Source organism: Vipera berus (assembly GCF_964194415.1).
Source record: "Vipera berus genome assembly, chromosome: 6".
NCBI classification, from domain to species: domain Eukaryota; kingdom Metazoa; phylum Chordata; class Lepidosauria; order Squamata; family Viperidae; genus Vipera; species Vipera berus.
Window position 1 is genome coordinate 7,663,438 of NC_138208.1, and position 27,767 is coordinate 7,691,204.

General features: G+C 42.8%; 1 protein-coding gene across 3 annotated transcripts in view; it reads right to left on the minus strand.

Moving 5' to 3' along the window:
* CACNA2D1 (calcium voltage-gated channel auxiliary subunit alpha2delta 1) overlaps positions 1-27,767 on the minus strand; it is a 358,403-nt gene that overhangs the window by 128,833 nt on the left and 201,803 nt on the right. For all 3 annotated transcript variants that reach the window (XM_081330401.1, XM_081330402.1, XM_081330400.1), the window contains exon 6: positions 10,820-10,949. In XM_081330401.1, coding sequence (XP_081186527.1) covers positions 10,820-10,949 — 130 coding nt within the window. The remainder of the gene's footprint in view (positions 1-10,819; positions 10,950-27,767) is intronic.

The window sequence follows — 27,767 nt, forward strand, 5'->3', positions numbered from 1 at the left end:
AAGTGTAATTCCCTCCACAACAACACATGCCTTTCTTTTAGGTTCCTATTGGAGGCACTTCAAGATTTTCATCCCTAATCCCTAAAGAATTTAGTTTAAAACTTTTCTGGTGAATCTCTATAAGCAGAAGAGAATAGTGACGAGATATAACTGAATAACAGAGTTGGAAGGGACACTGGTGGTCTTCTTGTGATAACCACTGTCTGTTCCCTCTAACTCCTATGCTCTTGCATACCTGGCTTGTTATTAAGGATGGACAATCCATGGTTAACGCTCCTCCGAAACATTTGTAAACCCTTCTGGGTTCCAGTGTACAATGTTCAAAATCCAATGGTGAAATTTTCAGATGCTTTTTTTTATGCCTATACAAAGACATTTCACTCATATCTTGAGAGACAGAAATATTGAGAAACTTATGATTTCTTCAGAACAAAATGCAGACCCACCACCCGCCCCCCCCCCACCAGGAGTAAACGTGGAAAATATACAAAAATGAGCATTCATCCTTTCACTGGAGGGTTCATCGGGGTTATATCTGGAAATACTGAATGCACATTTTCAAAGAACAACCTGGGTGCCCTTGAGAACAAGTCAGTTTTCAGAATTTAGTTTAATTACTTTATGCGGGGTGGGGGGTGGGGGGTGGGGGTGGATTAAAGCTGCCTGATGGGTCCAAATCAACTGAGGCTGCCGAACAGACAATTCGTCGTAATGATATCAACTGCTGGTTCTCACTGGATCGTTTTTTATGAGCTGGGTTTTTGATCTATTATCCACCTAGGCAAAAGCATCCCTAATGCTGCTACTGAGAGCAAAATAACAAGAATTGCATTTAAACTTGATTAATATTCTGGTCAATCTGTGGGTAGACAATTAAGATAAATTATGATGTCTGATAAAAGTAAGAGCCGTGTTTCTCAGACTCAGGACTTCTCTGAAGAATTCTTCAAGTAACGGTGGATTACTTGAACGGAAGTGTTCTCTCTTCCACTCTTATGACTTTCTAGTGAATGGAATGTCCACTGAAGACTCTTGACTTGGCTTCAGAATATAGGGGAGATTTATGTAGATCGGTTTTGAGAACTAACTGATGTAAATGGAGAACATGTATTAAAGTAGAGTCGGGAACGCTCTAATGTTGTAAAACATACTCAATAAGTATGGAAAGAAGGAAGGAAGGAAGGGAGGGAGGGAGGGAGGGAGGGAGGAGAAGGGAGGGGAAGAGAGAAAGGGAAGGGAGGGAGGGAGGGAGGGAGGAAGGAAGGAAGGGAGGGAGGGAGGGAGGGGAAGGGAGGGAGGAAGGAGAAGGGAGGGGAAGAGAGAAAGGGAAGGAAGGGAGGGAGGAAGGAAGAGAGGGAGGGAGGGAGGGAGGAAGGAGAAGGGAGGGGAAGAGAGAAAGGGAAGGAAGGAAGGAAGGAAGGGAGGAAGGAAGGAAGGAAGGGAGGGAGGGAGGGAGGGAGGCAGGGGAAGGGAGGGAGGAAGGAGAAGGGAGGGGAAGAGAGAAAGGGAAGGGAGGGAGGGAGGGAGGGAGGGAGGAAGGAAGGAAGGAAGGAAGGGAGGGAGGGAGGGAGGAAGGAGAAGGGAGGGGAAGAGAGAAAGGGAAGGAAGGAAGGAAGGAAGGAAGGAAGGAAGGAAGGAAGGAAGGAAGGAAGGAAGGAAGGAAGGAAGGAAGGAAGGAGATGTGAGGGGAAAGAAGAAGGAAGGAAGGAGGGAGGGATGGAGAGAAGGAAGGAGACATGAAGGTAGGAAGGAAAGAAGGAAGGAAGGAAAGAAAGAGGGAGGGAGGGAAGGAGGGAGGGAAGGAAGGAAGGAGTTGTGAGGGTAGAAAGGAAAAAAGGAAGGAGGGAGGGAAGTAAGGAAGGAAGGAAGGAAGGAGATGTGAGGGGAAGGAAGGAAAGAAGGAAGGAGGGAGGGAGGCAAGGAAGGAGATGTGAGGGGAAGGAAGGAAGGAAGGAAGGAAGGAAGGAAGGAAGGAAGGAAGGAAGGAAGGAAGGAAGGAAGGAAGGAAGGAAGGAAAATGGAGGGAGGGGGGAGGGAGGAAGGAAAGGGTCAAAGTTCAAAAGCATACAAAAAAACTGGAGCATTGTAAAAAGCCACCTGCTCCATGTGTCCAAACCCACTATTTTATGCATGCAGGCTCCATCTGTGCTAGTAATCTCTGAAATAAATTGTCCCATTGCAAATTCCCATGAGATTGACTTAAACGCATCAGCCGGCATGTCCACCTCCTAGTCCTTCATCTTGCGGATGCTCTTTGCTCTCTGCAAACCAATTAATCCGTCTAAAGGGTGCCCATAACTGCCTGTTCAGCGGCGAGGTTTGGGACTGATCCAGCCACAATCCCCACCATCCTACAAAATGCTTCCTCTGAACAGACTTGTAGACTGGTCTCCCAAGATTCTAGGGGTGCGCCGCAAACCAAGCCCTACGGACCCCCACTCTCCTTCAGGTAGTCGACGGATTAAATTTGCCAAAAAGGTCCAAAGGTTTCACCTTTCTGCATCTTTTTTCCTGCCAATTTGTCTCCCCCCGCCCCCTTTTCTTTAACTACAGAATTAAAACTTTTGAGAAAACACGATGAACGAATATCCAATCATAGCCATTCAATAAACCAATCACTTTGCCCTAGTGCCACATTATGCTTGAAATTCTGCACTAAGGAGCCACAGTGATTTTTTGGCTGAGCGGAGAGGTGTGTTTTTTTTTTTAATCCCATTTATATCCCGCCCTTCTCCGAAGACTCAGGGCGGCTTACAATTTAAAGCACAAATCAATGTGCTTAGCAATAGCCTTCATTCTATGTATATGCCTGCTTATTAGGGCTTTCGCACCCCCCCCCCAGCGACATTATTACAAAGTCAGCTTAATTGCCCCCAACCATCTGGGTCCTCATTTTACCTACCTCGGAAGGATGGAAGGCTGAGTCAACCTTGAGCCTGGTGGGATGCGAACCTGCACTAATTGCAGGCAGCTGGTGTTACTTAGCCCACTGCTCCACCAAGGCACCTATCAGAATGACACTAGCAATTCCAATTCTGTTATTCTGTTAATTGATAGGATTGTTACAGTTACATCTACCTGACCCTTGTTTTGTCCTTGTTATGGGAACTAAAGATAAATTTTTATTTTATTTTAATCCCATTTATATCCCGCCCTTCTCCGAAGACTCAGGGCGGCTTACAAGCTTAGCAGTAGCCTTCATTCTATGTATATGCCTGCTTATTAGGGCTTTCACACACACACCCCAAGCGGCATTATTACAAAGTCAGCTTAATTGCCCCCAACAATCTGGGTCCTCATTTTACCTACCTCGGAAGGATGGAAGGCTGAGTCAACCTTGAGCCTGGTGGGATGCGAACCTGCACTAATTGCAGGCAGCTGGTGTTACTTAAGGAGGCATTAGCCCACTGCTCCACCAAGGCTCTTTTAATGATAGCTTTGCATGCAATACAGGTAGTCCTTATGGCCACAGTTAAGCCCAGAATTTATGTCGCTAAGCGAGACATTGGTTAAGTGAGTTTTGCCCCAATTTATGACCTTTCTTGCCATAGTTGTGAAGGGAATCGCTTTAGTTGTCAAGTCAGTAACGCCGTTGTTAAGTGAATCTGGCTTCCCCATTGACTTTGCTTGTCTGAAGGTCGCAAAAGGAAATGGACCCCGGGACACTGCGACCGTCATAAATATGAGTCAGTTGCCAAATGTCTGAATTCTGATCACGTGACCGTGGAGTGTGAAAAATGGTCATGAGTCACTTTTTTCGGTGCCATTGTAACTTTGAATGGTCACTAAATATACTGTTGTAAGTCAAGGAGTACCTGTATATGATGTCAAATACAGGGAAATAATAAGCTAAGGAAAGACGATGAGATGAGATGGAGGTACGGTAGGATAGGATAGGACAGGGGTAGGCAACCTTGGCTCTTTTATGACTTGTGGACTTCAACTCCCAGAATTGCTGAGCCAGGTATGTTGGCTCAGGAATTCTGGGAGTTGAAGTCCACGAGTCATAAAAGAGCCAAGGTTGCCTATCCCTGGGATAGGATGTAGGATAGCATAGGATAGGATGTAGAATAGGATGCAGGATAGGATAGGATAGGATAAGATAGGATAGGATAGGACGCAGGATGGGATAGGATAGGATAGGATAGGATAGGATAGGATAGGATAGGATAGGATAGGATAGGATAGGATAGGATAGGATAGGATAGGATAGGATAGGATAGGACAGAACAGGTTAGGATAGGATAAAGTAGGGTAGGGTAAGACAAGACAAGACAAGCTATATTGTCACTATATTGTCTATGAACAAACTGGCACACATTAAAAAATGAAATTCTGATGCCTGCTCTGTGTGCGTGTGCGTGCGTGTGTGTGTGTGTGTGTGTGTGTATGTGTGTGTATGTGTATGTGTATTTATTTATTTATTTATTTATTATTGGGACTTATATGCCGCCCTATCTCCCGAAGGACTCAGGGCGGCTAACAACAATAAAATACAATGATACAAAAGTTAAAAAAGAAATTAAATTAATAGCCCCAATAGAATAAGTTAAAATTAAAGTTAAAAATTAAAAAAACATTTTAAAATCCCTGTCAGTCCAGGTCAGCCAGGTGAAAAAAGGAGTGTTTTGAGGCCGCGGCAAAAGGACCGGAGATCCGGGGCCATCCGAAGCTCAGGGGGGAGCTGGTTCCACAGGGCTGGGGCTCCCACAGAGAAGGCCCTCCCCCTGGGGGTCGCCAGCTGACATTGTCTAGCCGACGGCACCCTGAGGAGGCCCTCTCTGTGTGAGTGTACTGGGCGATGGGAGATCGTTCCCGGCAGCAGACACTAGGAGAATCTCTAGGATGGTGTATAAAAGACACTTCTGAATCCCTTTGCAGGATGCAACGGCATGCCTCTAACTTAGAGGTAGGCAGTTGCTGGCATGGGGAGTTTGCACGCCCCATCAGTAAGCAGTTGGCTTTAGAATGTAAATGGTGTGATATTCCTGGGGATGTTCATTAAATCTACTCTGCAAAATCCATCACCAAATGGCTGCTTTGGAAAAAAAAATTAAGAACATGTTTGCTTCCCAACTATCGTTCCCCAAAGTACCTACGCCTGAAAAGATCAAAATTGATATGTACAATAAGGTGCAGTAGGGGATCAAAAGACGGCTGAGATTTCGCTGGAGTCTGCCCACATTAAGCCGAGGAAGCAGACTTAATGCCGCTGGCTGAATGCTTGATGCGAACGCCAAGAATCAGGCAGGAGAAACCAGCCAGGACCGCAAAATGAATTATCCTCACTTTCTTCCTTTCCTTTTTATGCGTATGGACCATGAATGGATGGATGGATGGATGGATGGATGGATGGATGGATGGATGGATGGATGGATGGATGGATGCATCCCAGGTCTTCATATCATAATCTTGAGCCCAACTTTAATTAAATAACCAGCTCAAATACAGCCTTTCAGGAGAAGCTACAGAAGATGAGAAGGTAAAGAAGGATTGGAAATGCTCACTTTGCAGCTTATGACAAGAAAATACACCATCTAGATGTGTGTGTGTGTGTGTGTGTGAGAGAGAGAGAGAGAGAGAGACAGACAGACAGACAGACAGACAGACAGACAGAGACAGAGAGAGAGAGAGAGACGTTGTTGGGGGAAAAAATCAAGATGGTAGCCACAACTGCATGATCAAAATCCTGTCCTTTTGTCTATGCACCTTTGAAACATTCAAACAGAGTACAGAGTTTGGGGCATTTGTGCATAGACCAGACATGTCAAACACAAGGCCCGGGGCCCGGATCCGGCCCACGGAGTGGTTTCATGTGGCCCGCGAAGCCATCCTAGAAACAGTGAGGGACCGGCCCCCACTGCCTTGGCCCTGGCCCAGAGACCCTCCTTCTGCCAGAGACCCTCAGATCTGTCCCACTCCTGCCCAGGCCCCCATAGGCACTTTTGATGCGAACGATGTAGAGCTGGCCACACCCACCCAGTAGGCCATACGCACTCTAGCCACGCCCACCCAGTAGGCCACGCCCACCCTGGCCATACCCACCCGGCCCCCTGAGGGCAACCGCAATGCTGATGCGGCCCTCAATGAAATTGAGTTTGACACCCCTGGCATAGACAAAAGGATAGGAGTTTGATCGTGCAATTGTGACTGCCATCTTGTTTTTCTTTTGTTTTTTCAACAACAGCTCTCTCTGACACAAATGCACATCACAAATGCATAAACACACCACGGATGCTTGCAGAGAAGGGCGAGAAACAAATGGGTTGTGTTAATAAATAGCAGAGATTTGCTGGCTTTCAAAATGCGCCCAAGTCTAACAAATCATCTACAGTTAAGATGTATTTTGCCTTTCCTCTCTCTTCCAGCCCTTTGAAATCTAGGCTGAAAATATTTTGGAAAGGGACGTCAGTCAAGCAGTGACTCTATTTTCAGAGGGGTGGGGGGAAGATAACTTATCCATTCATTCTGCACTTGCTTATATTTAAAACTCAACGTGGAAGAAAATATCTCTAATTTCCCTTGACTGCAAATTGCCAAGAAGAATGCTGCATTGTCACTTCAGGAAGTAATAAAGTGAAGGCTGCGAGGAAAAATAGGAGGATTTTAAAATATTGTCCTGATTCCCTGCTATTTGTGAACCATGTTTAATTCTGAACACTGTCCCAGCCTGCAATCCTTTACAGTCCATTGTTCAACTGTCAAACACAATGTCCCAAGTGATTAACTAGTGGACAATATCTTTTAAAACAGGAAGGAGGGCGAAACAGGCCAGAATTGACAGACACACATTAATTCCGGGTTTTAACACGCAGATGCCAAGCTTCTCAATTGCACAGCAGCCACCCCTGGGAAATTAGACACTAATTATACTTGGTACGAGCAACATGGTTTTTTAAAGAGCATTCATAACATTAATAGGACTTTCCACCAATCCCCAACTCAATCTAATTGAGCAAAAACATCTAGCACATCTTTAATTTATCAGAATGACTGCTCAGGTGTCAAATAACATCGGCTGTAAATTGGGGAGGAAAATAAACCAGCTAAAACAATTCAAGCCTGTTTCCTAATGTCAAGAATGATTGAATTCAACTCTAACATGTTAATGATTTAATTTATGTAGCGTGTTTGGTAAAAGCCGTGCGGAAGAATAATTCACTGACTTACCGTATGTTTTAGATTTAACTATAATTTAGGATTCAGGTGTTATGGTAATCTGTCAAGCCCAAAGAATCAGGGCCACAGGTTAAATTCCAGCTTAGCTGATTTATTGCTCCTGCCTATTGACAAGAATCTAGTCAACTAACGGTTGATGTTAAATAAAAATTAACAGAGTTCAAGAGGGATGGGACATTAGAACATTTGTGACAACATAACGAGTCCAGGCTGATTCCTCTCTTGACTCCATTCCCAGGTTCTGCCTGTCCTTCTCCAAATGCTGACAATTACAGCCTTATAATGCTGTTTTTCCTGTTAAATATTTCATTTATTCATTATTCAAACTTACATACCTACTATACTGCTCAAAAAAATAAAGGGAACACTTAAACAACACAATGTACTGTATTTAATAGTAGGATGTCTTATTTTGTGTTCCCTTTATTTATTTATTTTTGAGCAGTATATATCACTCAAAGAGGACTCTGAGTGGCTCACAACATTTATTTAGTTAGTTAGTTATAATAAGGAGGTCAATATTTCTTTGTCTTTCAGGAAGTAAAATAGAGTAATTATTGCTTACATTTTTCTCCATTTATGGCTTATGTTGACAGGTAAGGAAATATTGGTTCTAAACACATAACAAGATCAGATCAATCTTCTAGTCAGTGTTCCCAAAATTACAGAAATTGCTTCTTTGTACTTCTTAAATGCCTTCCCAGTCAGTGTATGATGTGTAAGCGTGACATTTTCCATGTTCAAACTCTGATTGGCCCTCTTTCCTATTCAAACCGTATCTAGAAGAGCAAGTTAATCCAGCTCATTTGTCCATATGGTAAAATTAAATTGAATATTCACGTTGAAAAGTTTCCCTACTAACTTATTAGTTTGGCATTATAGGCTTAATGAAGGTATATGTCAACCCGAAAAGTCAGGATTAAATTAAAACATTTCAAGTGAGGTTTTCCCCATGAATCATCTCTCTTTCCTTCCCTCCTGTCAGAATATAAATTAACCCTTCAGAAATGATCAATTTCTCTTAAGCGAGCCTAAAACATCAGCAGATTGCACTGTAATCCAGCAATTGCAATGCACCTTTAAATTAATAAAGTCAGAATCACAGAATAATCCCCCAGATCCGATGTGCTGCTCAAACTTTGTCTCCGCTTAATGCTTTTGACATTCATGTGTCTACTTGAGTAACATTTAGAGATACAGACCTTTACAATCAGGGAAACCTCTAAATAAATACTAGTTGGGGCCTTCTATTCACTGTTATGATTTTAATGGAGCTTGAAGATGGCTGAGTTAAAAGATGCTTCCAATTTTCTACTTGTTAAGTCTGAAGGAGCAAAAGTCTTATTTGAACAGGGCTGGGGAGGGATGTGCATTATGGGCCAGTGTCCATTGAGTCATCAATTAAGGCATTCAAAGAAGACTTGCACCCTTTCTGCTATGGTACCATCCCCAAAAAAGATGCCAATGAAGGCATCAACAAGCAATGTATCATATTTATATAAGGATGCCATCCCCCAGATGAGGTTAGTCGGTAGAGAAAACTGATCTGTTCTATGCAAAGACTCTTGTATTCTTCTCTGGTCAATATTTGTCTGCTCAGAGGAAATTAAGCAAAAATCAAGAACAGTGGAGCATAACCTCAAACTGACTGGAGGGAAGTTCAAATGTCATGTTAGCAGAATAACAGAGTTGGAAGGGACCTTGGAGATCTTCTAGTCCAACCTCTGCTTTAGCAGGAGACCCTATACCATTTCAGATAATTGGCCACCCAGTCTCTTCTTAAAAGCCTCCTTGATGGAGCACCTACAAGTTCTGAAGGCAAGCCGTTCCACTGGTGTATTGTTCTAACTATCAGGAAATTTCTCCTTAGTTCTGGGTTGCTTCTCTCCTTGGTTAGTTTCTAACCATTGCTTCTTGTCTTGCCTTCTGGTGCTTTGGAAAATAGGTTGACCCACTCTTCTTTGCAGCAACCTCTCAAATATTGGAAGACTGCTATTAAGTCACCCTGGTCCTTCTTTTCACTAGACTTGATATACCCAATTCCTGCAAACATTCTTCATATGTTTTGGCCTCCAGTCCCCTGATCATCTTTGTCGCTCTTCTCTGCACTTTCTGGAGCCTCAACATCTTTCTTATATCATGGTGACCAAAACTGGATTTAGTTTTCCAAGTGTGGTCTTACTAAGGCTTTGTAAAGCGGTACTAATACTTCCCGAGATCTTGATTCTATCCCTCTGTTAATGCATCCTGGGATTGTATTGGGTTTTTTGGCTGCCGCCATACACTGCTGGCTCATATTTAAGTGATATTTAAATGATCTTAGAAAGTATAAGTTCACAGAAAGAGAAGAAGCAGCTTGGAACCAACTTCCACCTGAGGTCATGGGTCAATCTTCAGTAGCTGAGTTTAAGCAAGCTTAGGATAAACATGTGTCTATCATCAGACATTTTTTTTAAAAAAAAGTCAATAAGTAAAATGAAAATAAAAAGGAAATAATAGATAAATGGGTTAAAAAGAAAATTAAATCAAACAAACCAAATCTCAAAGGGCAGATTTGATGGACCGCTGGGTCTTTTTTCTGCCCTCAGGTGTCTATGATTCTATGAAATATTTGTCCATGTTTTATGCAAAAGGGAAATTACACGAAATATCCATGTAACAGGCAAAACTAAGACAACATGACACCCTTCTAGAATGGGATGCTAAAGAAGATGATATTTAATGAATATCAACGGGCTAGCTCTTCCAAAAATACTTTAACTAAATTGTTTCTTTTGCTCCCAGTAATAGGCACAAGAATAGAAGAAGAATTATTTGATGATCCAAATGCACTGACTTGGAAAGTTAGTTGGCAAAGGAAGAAAGCTAGAGTAAGACTGAAGAAAACAGAAACTTTGCCCTATTAGAGGGGATATTATATTAAATTAGATGTCTGAACATGGTTAAGAATAGATTGCTATAACTAGATGCGTAAGATTGGTAATCAGAATATCATATTTTGGCATGAAAAGGAAAATAAGAAAATGCTAAGAAGTTTGAATAAGGAAAGTGTTCGGTTACCCAAATATAACTTGTTTTGTAACTAAAAATGATTAGGATGTTTTGAATATGGATGGGAAATTAAAACAAAAAAAAAGCGAAAATAGGATACTGACTAAATTGATACTGAGTGCAAATGCAATTAAGATATGTTTTGGTTAGAAAAGATATTTTAAACTGATATCATTGATACTGTTAGAAAACTGTAATAATTACTGATATTCAACTATACATCTATTAATAACAATAAGAACTGTATTTGCTTAATGTGGAAAACTATTTATTACCAGAGGAAGAGAGTAGGTATTAGATCAGGAGTCTTCAAACTTGGCCCTTTTATGACTTGTGGACTTCAACTCCCAGAATTCCTCAGCCAGCCTGGCTGAGGAATTCTGGGAGTTGAAGTCCAAAAGTCATAAAAGGGCCAAGTTTGAAGAGCCCTGTATTAGATGGTGTAATATTGGATTTAATTTGAAGAAGCTTAAATGTACCACAGAATTATTAATGGACCCAATCAACACGTTGTTTATTAAGCACTTGTTTGTAAAAATAGAAAATTAATAAAATATTTATATATAAAAAAAGATCTCTCCAGACTTACAGCCATCGTAGATATCGGTTGGTATATGGACAGCAGCATGTTGATATGATGTTTGTCGACCGAACAAAGGATCTTCTTCAAACAGAGGTTTGATTCTCTGGCTCCCTGTTTCGTTCTCGCTTCTTCCAGACTTTTCCAAACCGGGGGGAAAAAAGGAAGCAAAATGTTAAAATCGAATACATTGTGTGTAAAGGTAATTTAGATTTGCAATTTGGGGGCAGGTCAGATCCAAATACAGAAAGCAAGAATAGAATAGAATAGAATAGAATAGAATAGAATAGAATAGAATAGAATAGAATAGAATAGAATAGAATAGAATAGAATAGAATAGAATAGAATAGAATAGAATAGAATAGAATAGAATAGAATAATAATAATAATAATAATAATAATAATAATAATAATAATAATAATAATAATAATAATAATAATAATAATAATAAGAAGAAGAAGAAGAAGAAGAAGAAGAAGAAGAAGAAGTAGTAGTTGGAAGGGACCTTGGAGGTCATCTAGTCCAACCCCCTGCTAAGGCAGGAAACCCTATACCATTTCAGACAAATGGCTGTCCAGTCTCTAAGAATAGAATAGAATAGAATAGAATAGAATAGAATAGAATAGAATAGAATAGAATAGAATAGAATAGAATAGAATAGAATAGAATAGAATAGAATAGAATAGAATAGAATAGGGGGAAAAACGGAATGGAATGGAATGGAATGGAATGGAATGGAATGGAATGGAACGGAACACAACAGAACAGAATAGAACAGAACAGAACAGAACAAAACAGAATAGGGTAGAACAGAGCTGGAAGGGACCTTGGAGGTCTTAAGCAGGAGAACCTATACCATCTCAAATTATTATAGGTAATCCTTGATTTATGACCACAGTTCACTCCCAAATTTCCCTTGTTAAACAAGACATCTGTTAAGTGAGTTTTTGCCTCATTTTACGACCTTTCTTGCCACAGTTGTTAAGTGAATCACTGCAGTCGCTAAGTTAGTAACATGGTCGCTAAGTGAATCTGGCTCTCCCAACGATTTTACTTGTCAGAAGGTCACAAAAGGGGATCACGTGACCCCGGGACACTGCAACTGTCATAAATATGAGTCAGTTGCCAAGCGTCTGAATTTCGACTAGATGTGACGTAAGGGGGCGCTCAATGGAGTAAGCGTGAAAAAGGTCCTGTTGTGACTCTGCATGGTCACTAAATGAACTTTTGTAAGTCAAGGACAACCTGTATTGCGATCCTCTATTCAAACATAGTGGTACCTTTAGGAAAAAGTGGAAAAAAACCTTTTTAAAGCATTCATAAACCTGATCATCCTCGACGGTATCTTAAAATCAGTCTAAATCATCCATTATATTCTTCTATATCATCATCAACTTTCCTATTGTTTAAGACGAGCAACTTGCCTGACAAAAGAAGCGACTCGGTTTTGAAGCCACGTAATCCAGCCTGGCTTGAAAACAATTAAAACAACTCCAACCAATTTTTCTCCTTAGGCAGGAGCTGAAACGCGATCAATAATGTCATAGGAAAATCCCACAGGGGTCCAAAGCCTGAAGATTAATTTTCCATCTATTAAAACCTGGCTTTTGTTTCTTGAATTCTTCCCTGATCCGTCCACTGAAACTCACCAAAATCTCGCTCACGTCACTCTGAAATAAAACATGACTAATTGGTCCCAAAGTGAGGTGCAGAGAACTATTAATTATTGAGCCAAATCAGGGACACCTTTTGACTGGGGGAAAAAAGAAAAAATCAAGATGGCCCAGGTTGATTTCTCCTTTGGAGTTAGAGAAATACAAAAAAACCCCACCAATTCTGTGAAAAACTCTGGCATAACTCAGGTAGTTATAACTTACCTGGACACCAGAATTTTATCACTTCGTTTAATTAACTTATACCCTGCCTTTATTATTTTTTATAAATGATTCTAGGTGGTGAACATATCTAATACTCCTTCCTCCGCTTATTTTCCCCAAAACAACAATCCTGTGGTGTAGGCTGGGATGAGAGAGAGGGATTGGCCCAAGGTCATCCAGCCGGCTTTCAAGCTTAAGGCAAGACTAGAACTCACCATCTCCTTGTCATTAACCAAATGTCACCCAGCCATCTTTCATGCCTAAGGCAGGACTAGAACTCGCCATCTCCTTGTGATTAACCAAGTCACCCAGCCATCTTTCATGCCTAAGGCAGGACTAGAACTCACCATCTCCTTGTGATTAACCAAGTCACCCAGCCAGCTTTCATGTGTAAGGCAGGACTAGAACTCACCATCTCCTTGTGATTAACCAAATGTCACCCAGCCAGCTTTCATACCGAAGGAGGGACTAGAACTCACCATCACCTTGCGATTAGCCAAAAGTCACCCTCCCAGCTTTCATGCCTAAGGCAAAACTAGAACTCACAATCTCCTGGTTTCTGACCTGGGGCCTACACCACTAGACCAAACTGACTCTTCATGGCTTTCCAACTAATCCAATCATTTGTCCTCTGTCTTACTGAAACGTTTTAGATCTCACCCTGTAAGTGCCTTTTGAGGCACTGTTAATTGCCTTAATTATAAATACTATTTGGCCTCTTTTCATTTCCCCTCTTTCTACCTTCTGGTCCACTAACTGAGATTGTGATCGTAAAAAAGTTGGGCCGGCAAAGGGGAACGAAAATACGAAGCAGACCCAAGGACCTACATGGAGATAGACGGAGAAGCAGAAAAGTAGGATCGTGTCTTTGAGTAGGTTACGGACATTAGTGGATTGGTATGGGTTGAAGGGGATGCATATGCTATGGAATACTGACCCCCCCACACTCCAAAAATATGAGACAGCAGGAGACAACTATCACATCCTCGGAAATATAAGATGCTAAAAGCAGGGAGGGGAAAGATTGCCGTGCTGACAAAAAAAGCTACGGCAAGAACCTTCAGCCAAGCAGAAAAACAGTTCTCCAGTTTTTGGTCTTCAAGAATGAAACAGCAAGAGAACTTTGCAGAAGTCGACAAAGTCAAAAAATACAGGTGGTCCTTGACGTACGACCACAGTCGGGCCCAAAATTCCTTCTTGCTAAGCGGGACACTTGCTAAGTGAGTTTTACCCCATTTTACAACCTTTCTTGCCCCACTTCTTAAGTGAGTCACTGCAGTTGTTAAGTTAGTCCAAGGGTAGGCAACCTTGGCTCTTTTATGACTCGTGGACTTCAACTCCCAGAATTCCTCAGCCAGCCACGCTGAGGGGGAAAGGGAGAGGTTTCCAAGCTGAGCCATGCTGGCTCAGGAATTCTGGAAGTTGAAGTCCACGAGTCATAAAAGAGCCAAGGTGGCCTACCCCTGGCCTAGGCCTAGGCCGCTTTATGACTCGTGGACTTCAACTCCCAGAATTCCTGAGCCAGCCACGCTGAGGGAAAAGGGAGAGGTTTCCAAGCTGAGCCATGCTGGCTCAGGAATTCTGGGAGTTGAAGTCCATGAGTCATAAAAGAGCCAAGGTTGCCTACCCCTGTGCTAAGCCTAGGCCGCTTTATGACTCATGGACCTCAACTCCCACAATTCCTGAGCCAGCCACGCTGAGGAGTAAAGGGAGAGGTTTCCAAGCTGAGCCATGGCTGGCTCAGGAATTCTGGGAGTTGAAGTCCACGAGTCATAAAAGAGCCAAGGTGGCCTACCCCTGAGTTAGTCACACGGTTGTTAAGTGACTGGGTCCCCCATTGACTTTGCTTGTCAGAAAGTCACAAAAGGGGATCAGGTGAGCCCCTGGGACACTGCGACCATCATAAATACAGGTGAAACTCGAAAAATTAGAATATCGTGCAAAAGTTCATTTATTTCAGTAATGCAACTTAAAAGGGGAAACTAATATATGAGATAGACTCATTACATGCAAAGCAAGATAGTTCAAGCCGTGATTTGTCATAATTGTGATGATTATGGCGTACAGCTCATGAAAACCCCAAATCCACAATCTCAGAAAATTAGAATATTGTGAAAAGGTGCAATATTCTAGGCTCAAAGTGTCCCATTCTAATCAGCTAATTAAGCCATAACACCTGCAAAGGGTTCCTGAGCCTTTAAATGGTCTCTCAGTCTGGTTCAGTAGGAATCACAATCATGGGGAAGACTGCTGACCTGACAGTTGTGACACCCTCCATAAGGAGGGAAAGCCTCAAAAGGTAATTGCAAAAAAAGTTGGATGTTCCCAAAGTGCTGTATCAAAGCACATTAATAGAAAGTTATGTGGAAGGGGAAAATGTGGAAGAAAAAGGTGCACAAGCAGCAGGGATGACCGCAGCCTGGAGAGGATTGTCAGGAAAAGGCCATTCAAAAGTGTTGGGGACTTTCACAAGGAGTGGACTGAGGCTGGAGTCAGTGTATCAAGAGCCACCACACACAGACGGATCCTGGACATGGGCTTCAAATGTCATATTTCTCTTGTCAAGCCGCTCCTGAACAACAAACAACGTCAGAAGCGTCTTACCTAGGCTAAAGAAAAACAGACCTGGTCTGTTGCTCAGTGGTCCAAAGTCCTCTTTTCTGATGAGAGCAACTTTTGCATCTCATTTGGAAACCAAGGACCCAGAGTCTGGAGGAAGAATGGAAAGGCACACACTGCAAGATGCTTGAAATCCAGTGTGAAGTTTCCACAGTCTGTGTTGATTTGGGGAGCCATGTCATCTGCCATGCTTCATTAAGTCCAGGGTCAATGCAGCTGTCTACCAGGAGATTTTGGAGCACTTCATGCTTCCTTCCACAGACGAGCTTTATGGGGATGCTGACTTCATTTTCCAGCAGGACTTGGCACCTGCCCACACTGCCCAAAGCACCCAAAACTGGTTCAGTGACCGTGGGATTACTGTGCTTGATTGGCCAGCAAACTCACCTGACCTGAACCCCATAGAGAATATATGGGGCATTGCCAAGAAAAAGATGAGAGACATGAGACCGAACAATGCAGAAGAGCTGAAGGCCGCTATTGAAGCATCCTGGTCTTCCATAACACCTCAACAGTGCCACAGGCTGATAGCTTCCATGCCACGCTGCATTGAGGCAGTAATTGCTGCAAAAAGGGCCCAAACCAAGTACTGAGTACATATGCATGCTTATACTTTTCAGAGGTCCGATATTGTTCTATGTACACTCCTTGTTTTATTGATTGCATGTAATATTCTAATTTTCTGAGATTGTGGATTTGGGGTTTTCATGAGCTGTACACCATAATCATCACAATTATGACAAATCACGGCTTGAACTATCTTGCTTTGCATGTAATGAGTCTATCTTATATATTAGTTTCCCCTTTTAAGTTGCATTACTGAAATAAATGAACTTTTGCACGATATTCTAATTTTTCGAGTTCCACCTGTACGAGCCATTTGCCAAGCATCTGAATTTTGACCACATGACCAATGGGGATGCTGCAATAGTCATTAAGGGTGGAAAAACAGTCATAAGTCAGCTTTTTCAGTGATGTTGTAACTTCAAACGGTCACTAGACAAACTGTTGTAAGTTGAGGACTACCTTTACACTCAATCAAACTCTAGTATGAAATGCGTATTTTGCAATGCACCTGAGGAAAACTTTTTTTTTAAAAAAAGTCCCCATTTTTATTTTTATTTTTAAAAAGTGTTTGATGTGAAAAATGCAGATCTGCCACATTGGCTGAAAGCAAAGAACTGAAAAGTTAAGACTCTAAGCAAGGCGTCTGGAATTAGTACAACTTTTTTGCTGAATAATAACAATAAATCAAGACTACGGTAATGTATTGGCTACAGATCCAACTGATGTCTGGTCTGCAAGTTTATTTAACACAAATAGGCACTTAGATATTGCAGCCACCTGGCAAACACTTCTTCTCTGAAGCAAAGAGAAAGAAGAGAAGAGTCAGAGGTCTCAAAAGAAAGATTATTTATTAAGCACACTGTCGCCGCAAAAACCAGGTCTCTGGATGGTTTATAATAAGAATTCATTCTGCTGCAGGAAACTTACTGCTGGGGTGACATGCAATACCTTATATGGCAAAAAAAGATCTCCCATTAATTATAGCAGACAGGATACTAAAGAGATATAAAATCTAAATTAACCAGAAAATTTGGTCATGGTGTAGAAAACAAAGCAGACATAAACTAATTAGACCCCTCCTAAGAAAATTCAGTATTTACTGCAAATGTCATATTGAAAGATTCTGCGATTATAGCCAGTCTCAATTAAAGTAGTTTTAGCCTTCTTGTAGAATAGGGACGCAGTGGCTCAGTGGATTAGGACGCTGAGCTTGTCGATCAGAAGGTGGGCAGTTTTGGCAGGTCGAATCCCGAGTGCCGTGTAGCAGAGTGAGCGCCTGTTACTTGTCCCAGCTTCTGCCAACCTAGCAGTTCGAAAGCACGTAAAAAATGCAAGTAGAAAAATAGGAACCACTCCGGTGGGAAGGTAACAGCGTTCCGTGCGCCTTTGGCGTCTAAGTCATGCCGGCCGCATGACCACGGAGACGTCCTCGGACAAGCGCTGGCTCTTCGGCTTTGAAACGGAGATGAGCACCGGCCCCTAGAGTTGGAAACGACTAGCACGCATGTGCGGGGGAACCTTTACCTTTACCTTAGAGTTGATTACATCGTCTGCTTTACCTAGTTAGGCTGACATTTTTACGCAAATCAAGGTAGTGCAGAGGTTAAAATATTGGACTAGGGAGATATAAGTTCAACTACGTCCTTAGTCACAAAAGCTACTTGTATAATTTTGGACTCTTCTTCTGTCTCTCAAGTGTGTTATTGTGGGGAAAGGGCCACCTTGTGCTGTGAAAGGAAAAGCAGGGTATAAATCTAATGAACAAATAAATGTGAGTTTGGGTCAAGTATTCAGTCCCCAACTTTGAGGAAAGCGTTCTCAGTGAAACATGATAGTGGAGCATTCTTTAAATGAGCAAGCCCTTTTAATAATCTAAATATTGCAACCTTATTATTAATCCCCTCATATTGCTGACAGCAATACTGGCCTATGGTATTCATTGCCTCGCCTTCATATCTTCGCCTAAAAGTCTGAGTGAGCAGAACTTTCTAATTTTATCCAGCGTTACTGCTTGGTTTGGTCATCTATTAAAGTATACCTTCTGGAAATATAGAATTGTAGGCAATAAAAAGTGAGTTATGGCTAAGGACATTTTCTGCAACTCTTTCTCGGCGGTCTGGCCTAATTATGATTCTCCAGGAAGTTAAGTCTGGAGTTTCCAGCAGAAAAGTTCTCATGCCAAGCTGGTTGAAGGGTGAAAAAGCTAAGAACAAACTTTACAGAATTATAGAATAACAGAATTGGAAGGGATCTTGGAGGTCTTCTAGTCCAACCTCCTGCTCAAAAGAGTAGACCCTATTCCATTTTAGACAAATGATTGTCCAGTGTCTTCTTAAAAACCTCCAGTGATGGAGCACCCACAACTTCTGAAGGCCAGCTGTTCCACTGATTCATTGGTCTCTGAATTTCTTGAAATCAGAGATGATCAGAAAGGGGACAAAGTTTAAAGATATTTCAATAGGGAAGGATAAATCACCCAAAAGAAGTAGATTTCCTTCGAGTTCCATTTACTTTTCTTTGTATACTTCGTAAGCATCAAAAGATGTCAAAAGATGGCTTAATCTGGAGACAGGAAAGCAGTGAATAAACTAAGCTTGGAAGACTTAAACCTCTGCTTCCGATGACTGGTTCAGATTGGATCCTGAAATTAAGTTGTGGGAACGCATGTTACTGATTGATTTCTCAAAAACATGGTTGTTAACCATGTCTTCAAACTATTCTCCAAAGCACCAGAAGGCCAGACAAGAAACAATGGATGGAAACTGATCAAAGAGAGAAGCAACCTGGAATTAAGGAGAAACAGCCGTGAGTTCAGCTGGAGAGAGATTTGGTCTTTTCTTACATTCTTGGGTTTAATGTTGAAATTCTTTAAAAATTCTTGAGCCCAGACCTTCACATTCTCCGCAGCATGACAATCTATTTTTTCCTGTCACTAGATGGCTCCATCGGCTATTTTGTTAGGACCGAAGTAGGTGGAATTGGAGAGAGAATGTTGAAACTTTATACACAGCTTTGCTCTGAAGAGCTTGTAAATTAGGAAGAACTAAGCCTTCTACTCCTCTGTTACTTTTTTCCCCCCTCTGTATTGTTAAGTCAGACTGTATTTCAGATTCTCACATCTGGAAACCTCCTGAGGTTGATTCCATAAAAAAAATGAATATTGGAAAATTTCAAGGAGGTAAACAAACCTGATTTTTTTTTTTAAAAAAAACCTTCATTACCTCTTCAAGTAATCTTAAGTCATTTTTGAAACACCAGGTTAATGAAAACAAAGAACCCGCAAGGCACAGAGAACACACCAAGATTGTGTCCATTTATTTATTTCGTGCGTGGCAAATCGCCGCGATATATTCCTGATATTTCATTCAACGCAGGCAGTCCTTGACTTAGCAACCACAAGTGAGACCAAATTTATGTTGCTAAATGAGGCATTTTGTTCAGTGAGTTTTGCCCCATTTTATGACCTTTTTTGCGACAGTTGCTAAGTGAATCACTACAGTTATTAAGTTAGTCACACTGTGATTAAGTGAATCTGGCTTCCCCCATTGACTTTGCTGGTCAGAAGGTTGCAAAAGGGGATCGCATGATCCCCAGGACCCAGAAACTGTCGTAAGGACATGCCAGTTGCCAAGCCTCTGAATTTTGATCACGTAACCATGGGGATGCTGCAACGGTCCTAGGTGTGAAAAATGGTCATGTCATTTTTTTTAGTGCCGTTGTAACTACAAAACAGTCACTGAATGAACTGTGGTAAGTTGAGGACTGCCTGTAGCGACAGTTTTGATGTTGCACTGTTGGGTGCAATTAATAATCTTGTGTCGTTTGATGCCAGGATGGAGATGCAACATGGAGCCATAAACAGAAATGTTGATGTTGATCAGGAAATTAAAAAAATGTGAGAAAGACACTCATTATCCCTTGCAAAGACAAAAGTCGGTATGGATAGACAAGGATAGAAAAAAAACACAGGACCAAACCAGCATCCTATTAAACAGTGGTTAAGTAGGGTAATGTAGTCGCCTCTTGCAGGGGAAGGAAAGTGGATGTCTACTTTCAGAACCGTTTGTGTCTGGTCTTTTCAACTGCAAAAGGGACGCAGTGGCTCAGTGGGTTAGGACGTTGAGATTGTCGATCAGAAGGTCGGCAGTTTGGCAGGTCGAATCCCGAGTGCCGCGTAACAGAGTGAGCCCCTGTTACACGCCCCAGCTTCTGCCAACCTAGCAGTTCGAAAGCATGTAAAAATGCATGTAGAAAAATAGGGACCACTACGGTGGGAAGGTAACAGCCTTCCGTGCGCCTTTGGCATCTAGTCATGCCGGCCACATGACCACGGAGACGTCCTCGGACAAGCGCTGGCTCTTCGGCTTTGAAACGGAGATGAGCACCGGCCCCTAGAGTCAGAAACGACTAGCACGCATGTGCGGGGGAACCTTTACCTTTACGTTTTAAGTAGGGTAACAAAGAGGATTAGAGAACAGAAAGGTAAAAATACTGAAGATAAAAATGACCTGGATGACTGGCGAACTCCATAGATGCTGAAGAGAAAAAGGGCAGAATTAGAGGACTTTGAAGAAAAACAGACACTTGACTCAGGCAGTTGAGTATACAAAGAGAGAGCGGTCAAAAGAAAGGATAGGAAACAGGAGACAAAATTAAAAATGTGTGATGGATGACAGGCAATTTTGGGAGGCTAAAAAAGACTGTATTTCAGGGGGCAGGAGATAAAAATTGGAGATTGGCACAGCAGGGCTGGCTTTGACATCTGCTGACGGGAGTAAATTATGCAGACAGCCATATGTCGGGCTGACAAGAACCTCGCTGGTGTTGGGAACGCCAGGAAAGTGTATATCGTGCAGCAACAATATATATGTGCTTGGATCTGTTAGACAACAAACTTTACATCTCCAAAATCCTTCATTGCTGGGAGGTTTGCCACAAACGGAGGCTTTTTTTTTTGTTTTTTGTTTTCCCCCCTAGGGTAAAGCCTGAAAATCTTGAATTTTGAAAGAACGCAGGGATGGATCTTGATAGTATGGGTTATCCCTTCCTATAATTTAATTTTTCTAAAATTATCCCTTCCTATAATTTACACTGTGAGGGACTGAGCAGACAATTGTTCTTGGTCTCTAAGCTATGTGCTGTTTCTAATAACTACAGATAGTCCTCGACTTACAATAGTTCATCCAGTGACTGTTCAAAGTTCCTGTTCTGTACCAGCCTGCTACCGGCCCTGCAGAAAAGGCAGGGACAACCCCTTTACAAACGGCAAGAGGCTGGAATTAAGCCTGCCAAATTTATTAAGATAAAACAGAGCAAAACAAGACACCAACCATGAAACAGGAGCTATGAAACAGGAACTAATCAAGCGGTTGCCTTCAGCAAACCAGCCCTCCCACGCATTCCCCTTTTATACAGTTCAGGGCATGGCTTCTCTCTGCCTCCTTCCGAGGTGCCCCATTGCCTTCCTCTGTTTACTCCTGATTGACTGCCTCCTGCGTCGGGCGTCCTTGAACAGGGCCAGCTGTGGGTCATCTTCATCCACGCTGTCAGGCTCACACAGCTGGGTCTCCATGGTGACCAGGTGGGAGGGGCCTGGCTGAGGGCTCTCATCAGCAAGATCCTCAACCCCCTCAGCAAGCTCTTCAACACCCCCCTCCTCCTCTGAGTCATCCGACCCAACTGCCGAACCCACAGGCTGACCCTGAATCACAACAGTTCCAAAGGGTCACTTTGGAAAAGTCACTTTCCAAAGAAGTCACCTCTCACCATTTTTCCTACTTATAACTGTTGCAGCGTCCCCGTGATTCTGTCATCAAAATTCAGATGCTTGGCAACTAGTTATGTAGGTACAGTAGTGGCCAAAATTGTGGGAAACTTTTGGGGAAAGTGTACAGTAGAAATGGCCCCCTTTGGTTAAGTTTCCACCAATTTTTCTTCTAATTTCTTTATAACTGTAGCCTCGTTCGCTTAATAATACTATTTTACACAGCTTTCTAGGCCGCCAGTCAACTCTTTGCACCATTACTTTAATTTTATTGCATTTCACAAGCTCACTAAATGAAAGAACACAAAAAAAAACCTGACTGACTTGATAGCCATCACATAACACACTGACAAATGTCCTCGTCTCGGCTTCAACGTGTGACATCGATAACCAAATCCTGCTGTGATCTGATTGGCTCATTGCCAAAACAAGATGGCACCCGATTGGCTCTCTAAACACTCACGTTCATTGGCTACAGTCAGACGAAGGAAAGCTACCGGATATCGACCTAAGCGAATTGTGCTTCCTTTTTTCTAGTTATCCGGCTACAACTTTTCATAGAATACAGGACAGATAATTGAACAAACTATGTTGCATTACATTCTTGATTAAATTATCTTTCCACTGATATATAATTTTTATGGTACTACTCCAAAAGAAAAAATAAAAGTGGTGTTATTAGCCATCAAACCTCAAAAATACACTTTCCCCAAAAGGTTTCCACAATTTTGGCCACTACTGTATGTATGCCTTAGAACTGGACTTGTGCTGTTTCTCTGTGTCATATATATATGTGGGTTTGTGGGTACATGCACATTTCTCGGCTGATTCCTCTTTTGACTCTTCCCTCAGATTCTGCCTCTCCTTCTCCAACACATACGGCCAAAATAAAGCCTGCTCACTATGGTCAAAAGGTGTGACAGTTGTTAAGCTGGGACCAACCCATTTTTATTACTGTTCCTGTTTTTATTTCTGTTGTGGCCTCCATAACAGACAAATCGCTTAATACTATTCACACCTTAATTAAATACAATTCCTAAGCTCTTGCTTGTGATCTAGCACAACTACTGTATGTTATTTATTTCTGGCTGGCATCATAGTTTTTGGCAAAGACCCTTTCCAGCACCTGAACAGAATAGAGCAGGGAGGGAGCCTGGAGGTCTTCTAGTCTAGCCCCCTTGAAAAAAAAGAAATCAAACGCACAATTAGGGGCTCTACCTGCTAACATCCTGGATGCCTCATTTTGTACAGGTGTTCCTCGACTTATGACCACAGTTACTGCTGTTAAGTGAGACCTTTGTTAAGTGCGTTTTGCCTCATTTTACAACCTTTCTGGCCACGGTTATTAAGTGAATCACCGCAGTTGTTAAGTTAGTAACACAGTTGTTAAGTGAATCTGGATTCCCACTGACTTTGCATGTCAGAAGGTCGCCAAAGGGGATCACATGATCCCCCAGCACACTGCGACCGTCATAAATGTGAGTTGGCTGTCAAGCATTTGAATTCTGATCACATGACCAGTGGTCATTGATGTGAAAAACGGTCGTAAGTCACTTTTTCAAGTGCTGTGGTAATTTTGAGCGGTCACTAAATGAGCGGTTGAAAGTTGAGGACTAACTGTGTCGGCTGCAGTTTCTGTGTTGCCTTTAAAAGCAGACCCACAAAGAGGGTGCCACAAACATTGGGGTGGGTGGTACTGAGGATATGAGTTTGGGCTGCAGCTGAGAATCAAACTTTCTCCTAAAAGATGGAAGGCAGAAGAACTTCCAGCCATTATGCTAAATACAGAGAGACCCCTGTTTCCCCCCCCCTAGATCCTTATTAAAAACTCCTGGGAAGAAATTGCAACAACTCCATCAGACTTGAATAATATCAAGTTTCCTGTAAAAAGAAAAAAGAAAAAATCCTTGCAAGAAGAGGCTCACCATAGCCCCAGGGTTTTAAATATTTCAGGCGCTGAAAAACCGGCAGGAGTTTTAAATAGTAACTTTAATTGGCACGCCATCCAGCGCTATTGCTTGCAATACTATATTCTAACTATATTTATTGACCGAAACCTATACATGGTGACTGACAGCTGCTGAGAAATCAAACACCAGCCCATGCTATTAGTACCTAGGAATTGTCAAGCGTTGATTATTGGTGTCCAGTGCTGAAGGAACAAATGTAGTTTGAAGCAAAATAATCCTTGGGATGCCTCCGTTTCCATAATGCTCTGTGGGAATGACCTTAAGGAGACATGGGGGAAAGATACTGTCTAGGGAACAATTAAATAAGAGGAAGGAAACTGCCTGTAGTGCACAATAGAGAGAGAAAGGATCTCCCTTAACTTCTCCCATTGTAAAAAAGACATTGGGAGTTGTGTCCTTTCACACTTGACAGCTTGATGCCAGCCTGCCCAAGCAGACCAGATAGGACTCTATTGTAAGGCTACATTAGCAGGATTTTGCAAGACTTGCAGTCTCGCAAGCAAACACTAAACAAAGATCCGTCACTGCGGGATTTGCAAGATGCAGACGTACCGGTTTGCCTCTTCCAGTATCTTTTCCAAGAGAAACAGCCTTCCTTCTCCAAAACTCTAGAAGCTGCAGGAATTGTGTTCCTTTTCCACTGTTTATTTTACGGGACTCGTGTCAAGCAGGGTAAAAATCGGGACACCCCCCCCCAAGCAGTTCAAATGAATACAAAGGTTTATTGCAAGCTTCAGCTTGCTACAAGAATCTGAACTACTAACAGTTGGCGGTAGATAAGAGTTGGACGGGACTTAGGTGGACTGGACTTGTGGGCATGAAGGGACTCCAGACTGATGACACATTTGAGCCACGGATGGAAGGACACTAATCAAGGAGAGAAACAACCTAAAATAAGGAAAAAAAATTTCTGACAGCGAGAACACAGTGTGGAATGGAGTGCCTTCAGAGGTTGTGAGTGGCTTTTAAGAAGAGACTGGACTTGTCTGAAATGGTATAGGGTCTCCTGTTTGAGCAGGGGGCTGGACTAGAACAGGGCTTTTCAACCGGTGGTACGGGTACCACCTGTGGTCCATTGGCACCTGGCAGGCGGTACGCGACCATCCTAGAAAAGTGGTAGCGGGGGAGGGGAACGAGCTGAACCGTTGGCAGCACCGCACAAGCCTGAGCGAGAGACGGCTGGAGCTGCAGGGCTGTCAGGGCTCAGCGGAAGCACCAGGATCAGCGCTTCTTCGGGACTGTCAGGGCTCAGCAGAAGAGGCAGGATCAGTGCCAGGCTCCAGCTGGAGCTCGGCGTTGTTCCTGGCACTTCTGAACCCAGAAGAAGCGCCGATCAGCTGGAATGTTGCAGCCTCTCCAGGGTCTTGTGATTTACATTCAGATGCTTGGCAACTGATTCATATTTATGATGGTCACAGTGTCCCAGGGTCATGTGAAGTGACCAAAACCTGATGAAACCACCCAGCAGACGGGGGGGGGGGATAAAAACCAAACACCCCCCCCACCCCCATTGCCAATCCTCAACAGAAATGCTCACAACAATGAAAACCTCGGACAGGAGGAAGAGCGCCGCCGGGCGGGCAGGCAGGTGTCTTGCTCGGCTGTGGCTTGGGGGGGGGGCTCTTCTTTCAGTGTCATTGTAACTTTGAACAGTCACTAAGCGAACTGTTGTAAGTCGAGGACTACCTGTACTTCGTCCCTTTTTTCCTTTTTTTTTTTTTGGTCATCAAGTATTTGACACCTTGCTAGGCGACTGGTGGTCCTCGGATGTAGCCATATCCTAAAAGTGGTACAAAATGGGTGAAAAGGTTGAAAAGCCCTGGAGTAGATGACCTCCAAGGTCCCTTCCAACTCTCTTATTCTGTTACAGTATGCATCAGAAAGTGGTTTAAATCACACGATCTTTTGGAAGACATTCGCATGAATATCTTATTTGCATAAAGCTTCACTATTTTTCTCGAAAAAGGAAGAAAAATTGAGCTCATTAATTAATTAAAAAGTCGGCTATGCACAGCTCTTCAAAAAAAAGTTTCCTGCGTATACATCCCGTCTAATTTTCCGTGTCCACCCTGGAATTCATATTCCTATAATTATCTTGCTTTCTTGCTTGCTGCTTCTTTAATTATCTGGCATCAGTATCACATGCCGCAGAGAAACTATCAATCTGAAATCCCATTTTATAGCTAGGTGCAAATGAAGCGTGGGGATCTGACTGAAGTTTTCTGCAGAAACTTTGCTCTTAGTTTATCCGCCCACGCCGCATTTCAAAATAGCAGGCTGCGTTGTAGGGAGGAGAAAATGATGTCCAACTTTAAAACAAAAACTGTCAAACTCTAAATAATTGGAGTTGCAGTCCTATATCCCTGCGAGGTACTCTTGCAAAATGTAGACGCGGCAGCTGTCATAACAAACTGTGATGTCAAAATGAGGTCTGTCATGAGGTCATCAGGTAAGGGATTCTACCTATTATTTGCATCACAACCTCCCAACAGAACTAATAATAATAATAATAATAATAATAATAATAATAATAATAATAATAATAATAATAATAATAAGGAGGAGGAGGAGGAGGAGGAGGAGGAGGAGGAGGAAGGGACCTTGGAGGTCATCTAGTCCAACCCCCTGCTCAGAAACCCTATACCATTTCAGACAAATGGCTGTCCAGTCTCTTCTTAAAAACCTCCAGTGTTGGAGCATTCACCACTTCTGGAGGCAGGTTGTTCCACTGGTTAATTGTTCTAACTGTCAGGAAGTTTCTCCATAGTTCTAGGTTGCTTCTCTCCTTGACTAGTTTCCATCCGTTGCTTCTTGTCCTGCTTTCAGGAATTTAAATCCAATCCTTTTGTCTTCTGACATCAAGGTCCTACAACTGTGGTGGCGAACCTATGGCACGGGTGCCACAGGTGGCACACAGAGCCCTCTCTGTGGGGACGCGCCCCATTGCCCCAGTCCTAGGCCTTCATCTGGGTTTTATAAAACCTTTTTGCTTTAGGCCTCGGCCGCTGTGTGCAAAAAAAAAAGGTTCAATCAATCAATTTCAACTTCTCACGGGAAAAAAAAAGTTCTCGCAAAGTTGGAATTGATTGATTGAACTTTTCAGTCCCACCCAGTCTGCCATTACCACTGCAGTCACACCCATCCAATGGGCCACGCCCACCCAATGGGCCACACCCACCCAATGGGCCACGCCCACCCGGCACTCAACGATACGTAAGTGGGTTTGGGGTTGCAGTTTGGGCACCCGGTCTCTAAAAGGTTCGCCATCACTGTCCTACAAGAACCTTTGGGCAGATGTAACATAAGATAAGCATGATTTTCCTTCCCACCCCAAGAAAGAATTTATAAAAGAGAGACTAGAGAGTCTCAGAAAATAGACAATCTCCATAAGTTGAGAGAGAGAAAGAGAAGAAGAGAAGGAGAAAGAAAAAGAGAAGGAGAAGGGTTCATTAAGACAGGTGTCTTCAAACATGGCCCTTTTATGACTTGTGGACTTCAACTCCTCCCAGAATTCCTCAGCCAGTGTACCTGGCTGAGGAATTCTGGGAGTTGAAGTCCACAAGTCTTAAAAGTGGCCAGGTTTGAGGACCCCTGAACTAAGCTAATGAAGAACCACCATGGTCCCATGGACCACTCTGATCTGATTGAAAGAACTTTTTTTTTCTTTCGTCCCTGCAGAAAAGAAAATGCAGAATTGGTTTTAAGCTTGGGGGACTGCATGCAACATATATGAAACAAAGCCTCTGGCTTGGGGTGTTTTTTTATTATTATTTTAAAGACTATAAATCTTTCCAACTAGCAGTTGGGTTGACTTTCTTCTAAAGGTAAAGGTTCCCCCGCACATGCGTGCTAGTCGTTTCCAACTCTAGGGGCCGGTGCTCATCTCCGTTTCAAAGCCGAAGAGCCAGCGCTTGTCCAAGGACGTCTCCGTGGTCATGTGGCCAGCATGACTAGACGCCAAAGGCGCACGGAACGCTGTTACCTTCCCACCATAGTGGTCCCTATTTTTCTACTTGCATTTTTACGTGCTTTCGAACTGCTAGGTTGGCAGAAGCTGGGACGAGTAACAGGCGCTCACTCTGTTACGCGGCACTCGGGATTCGACCCGCCAAACTGTCGACCTTCAGATCGACAAGCTCAGCATCCTAACCCACTGAGC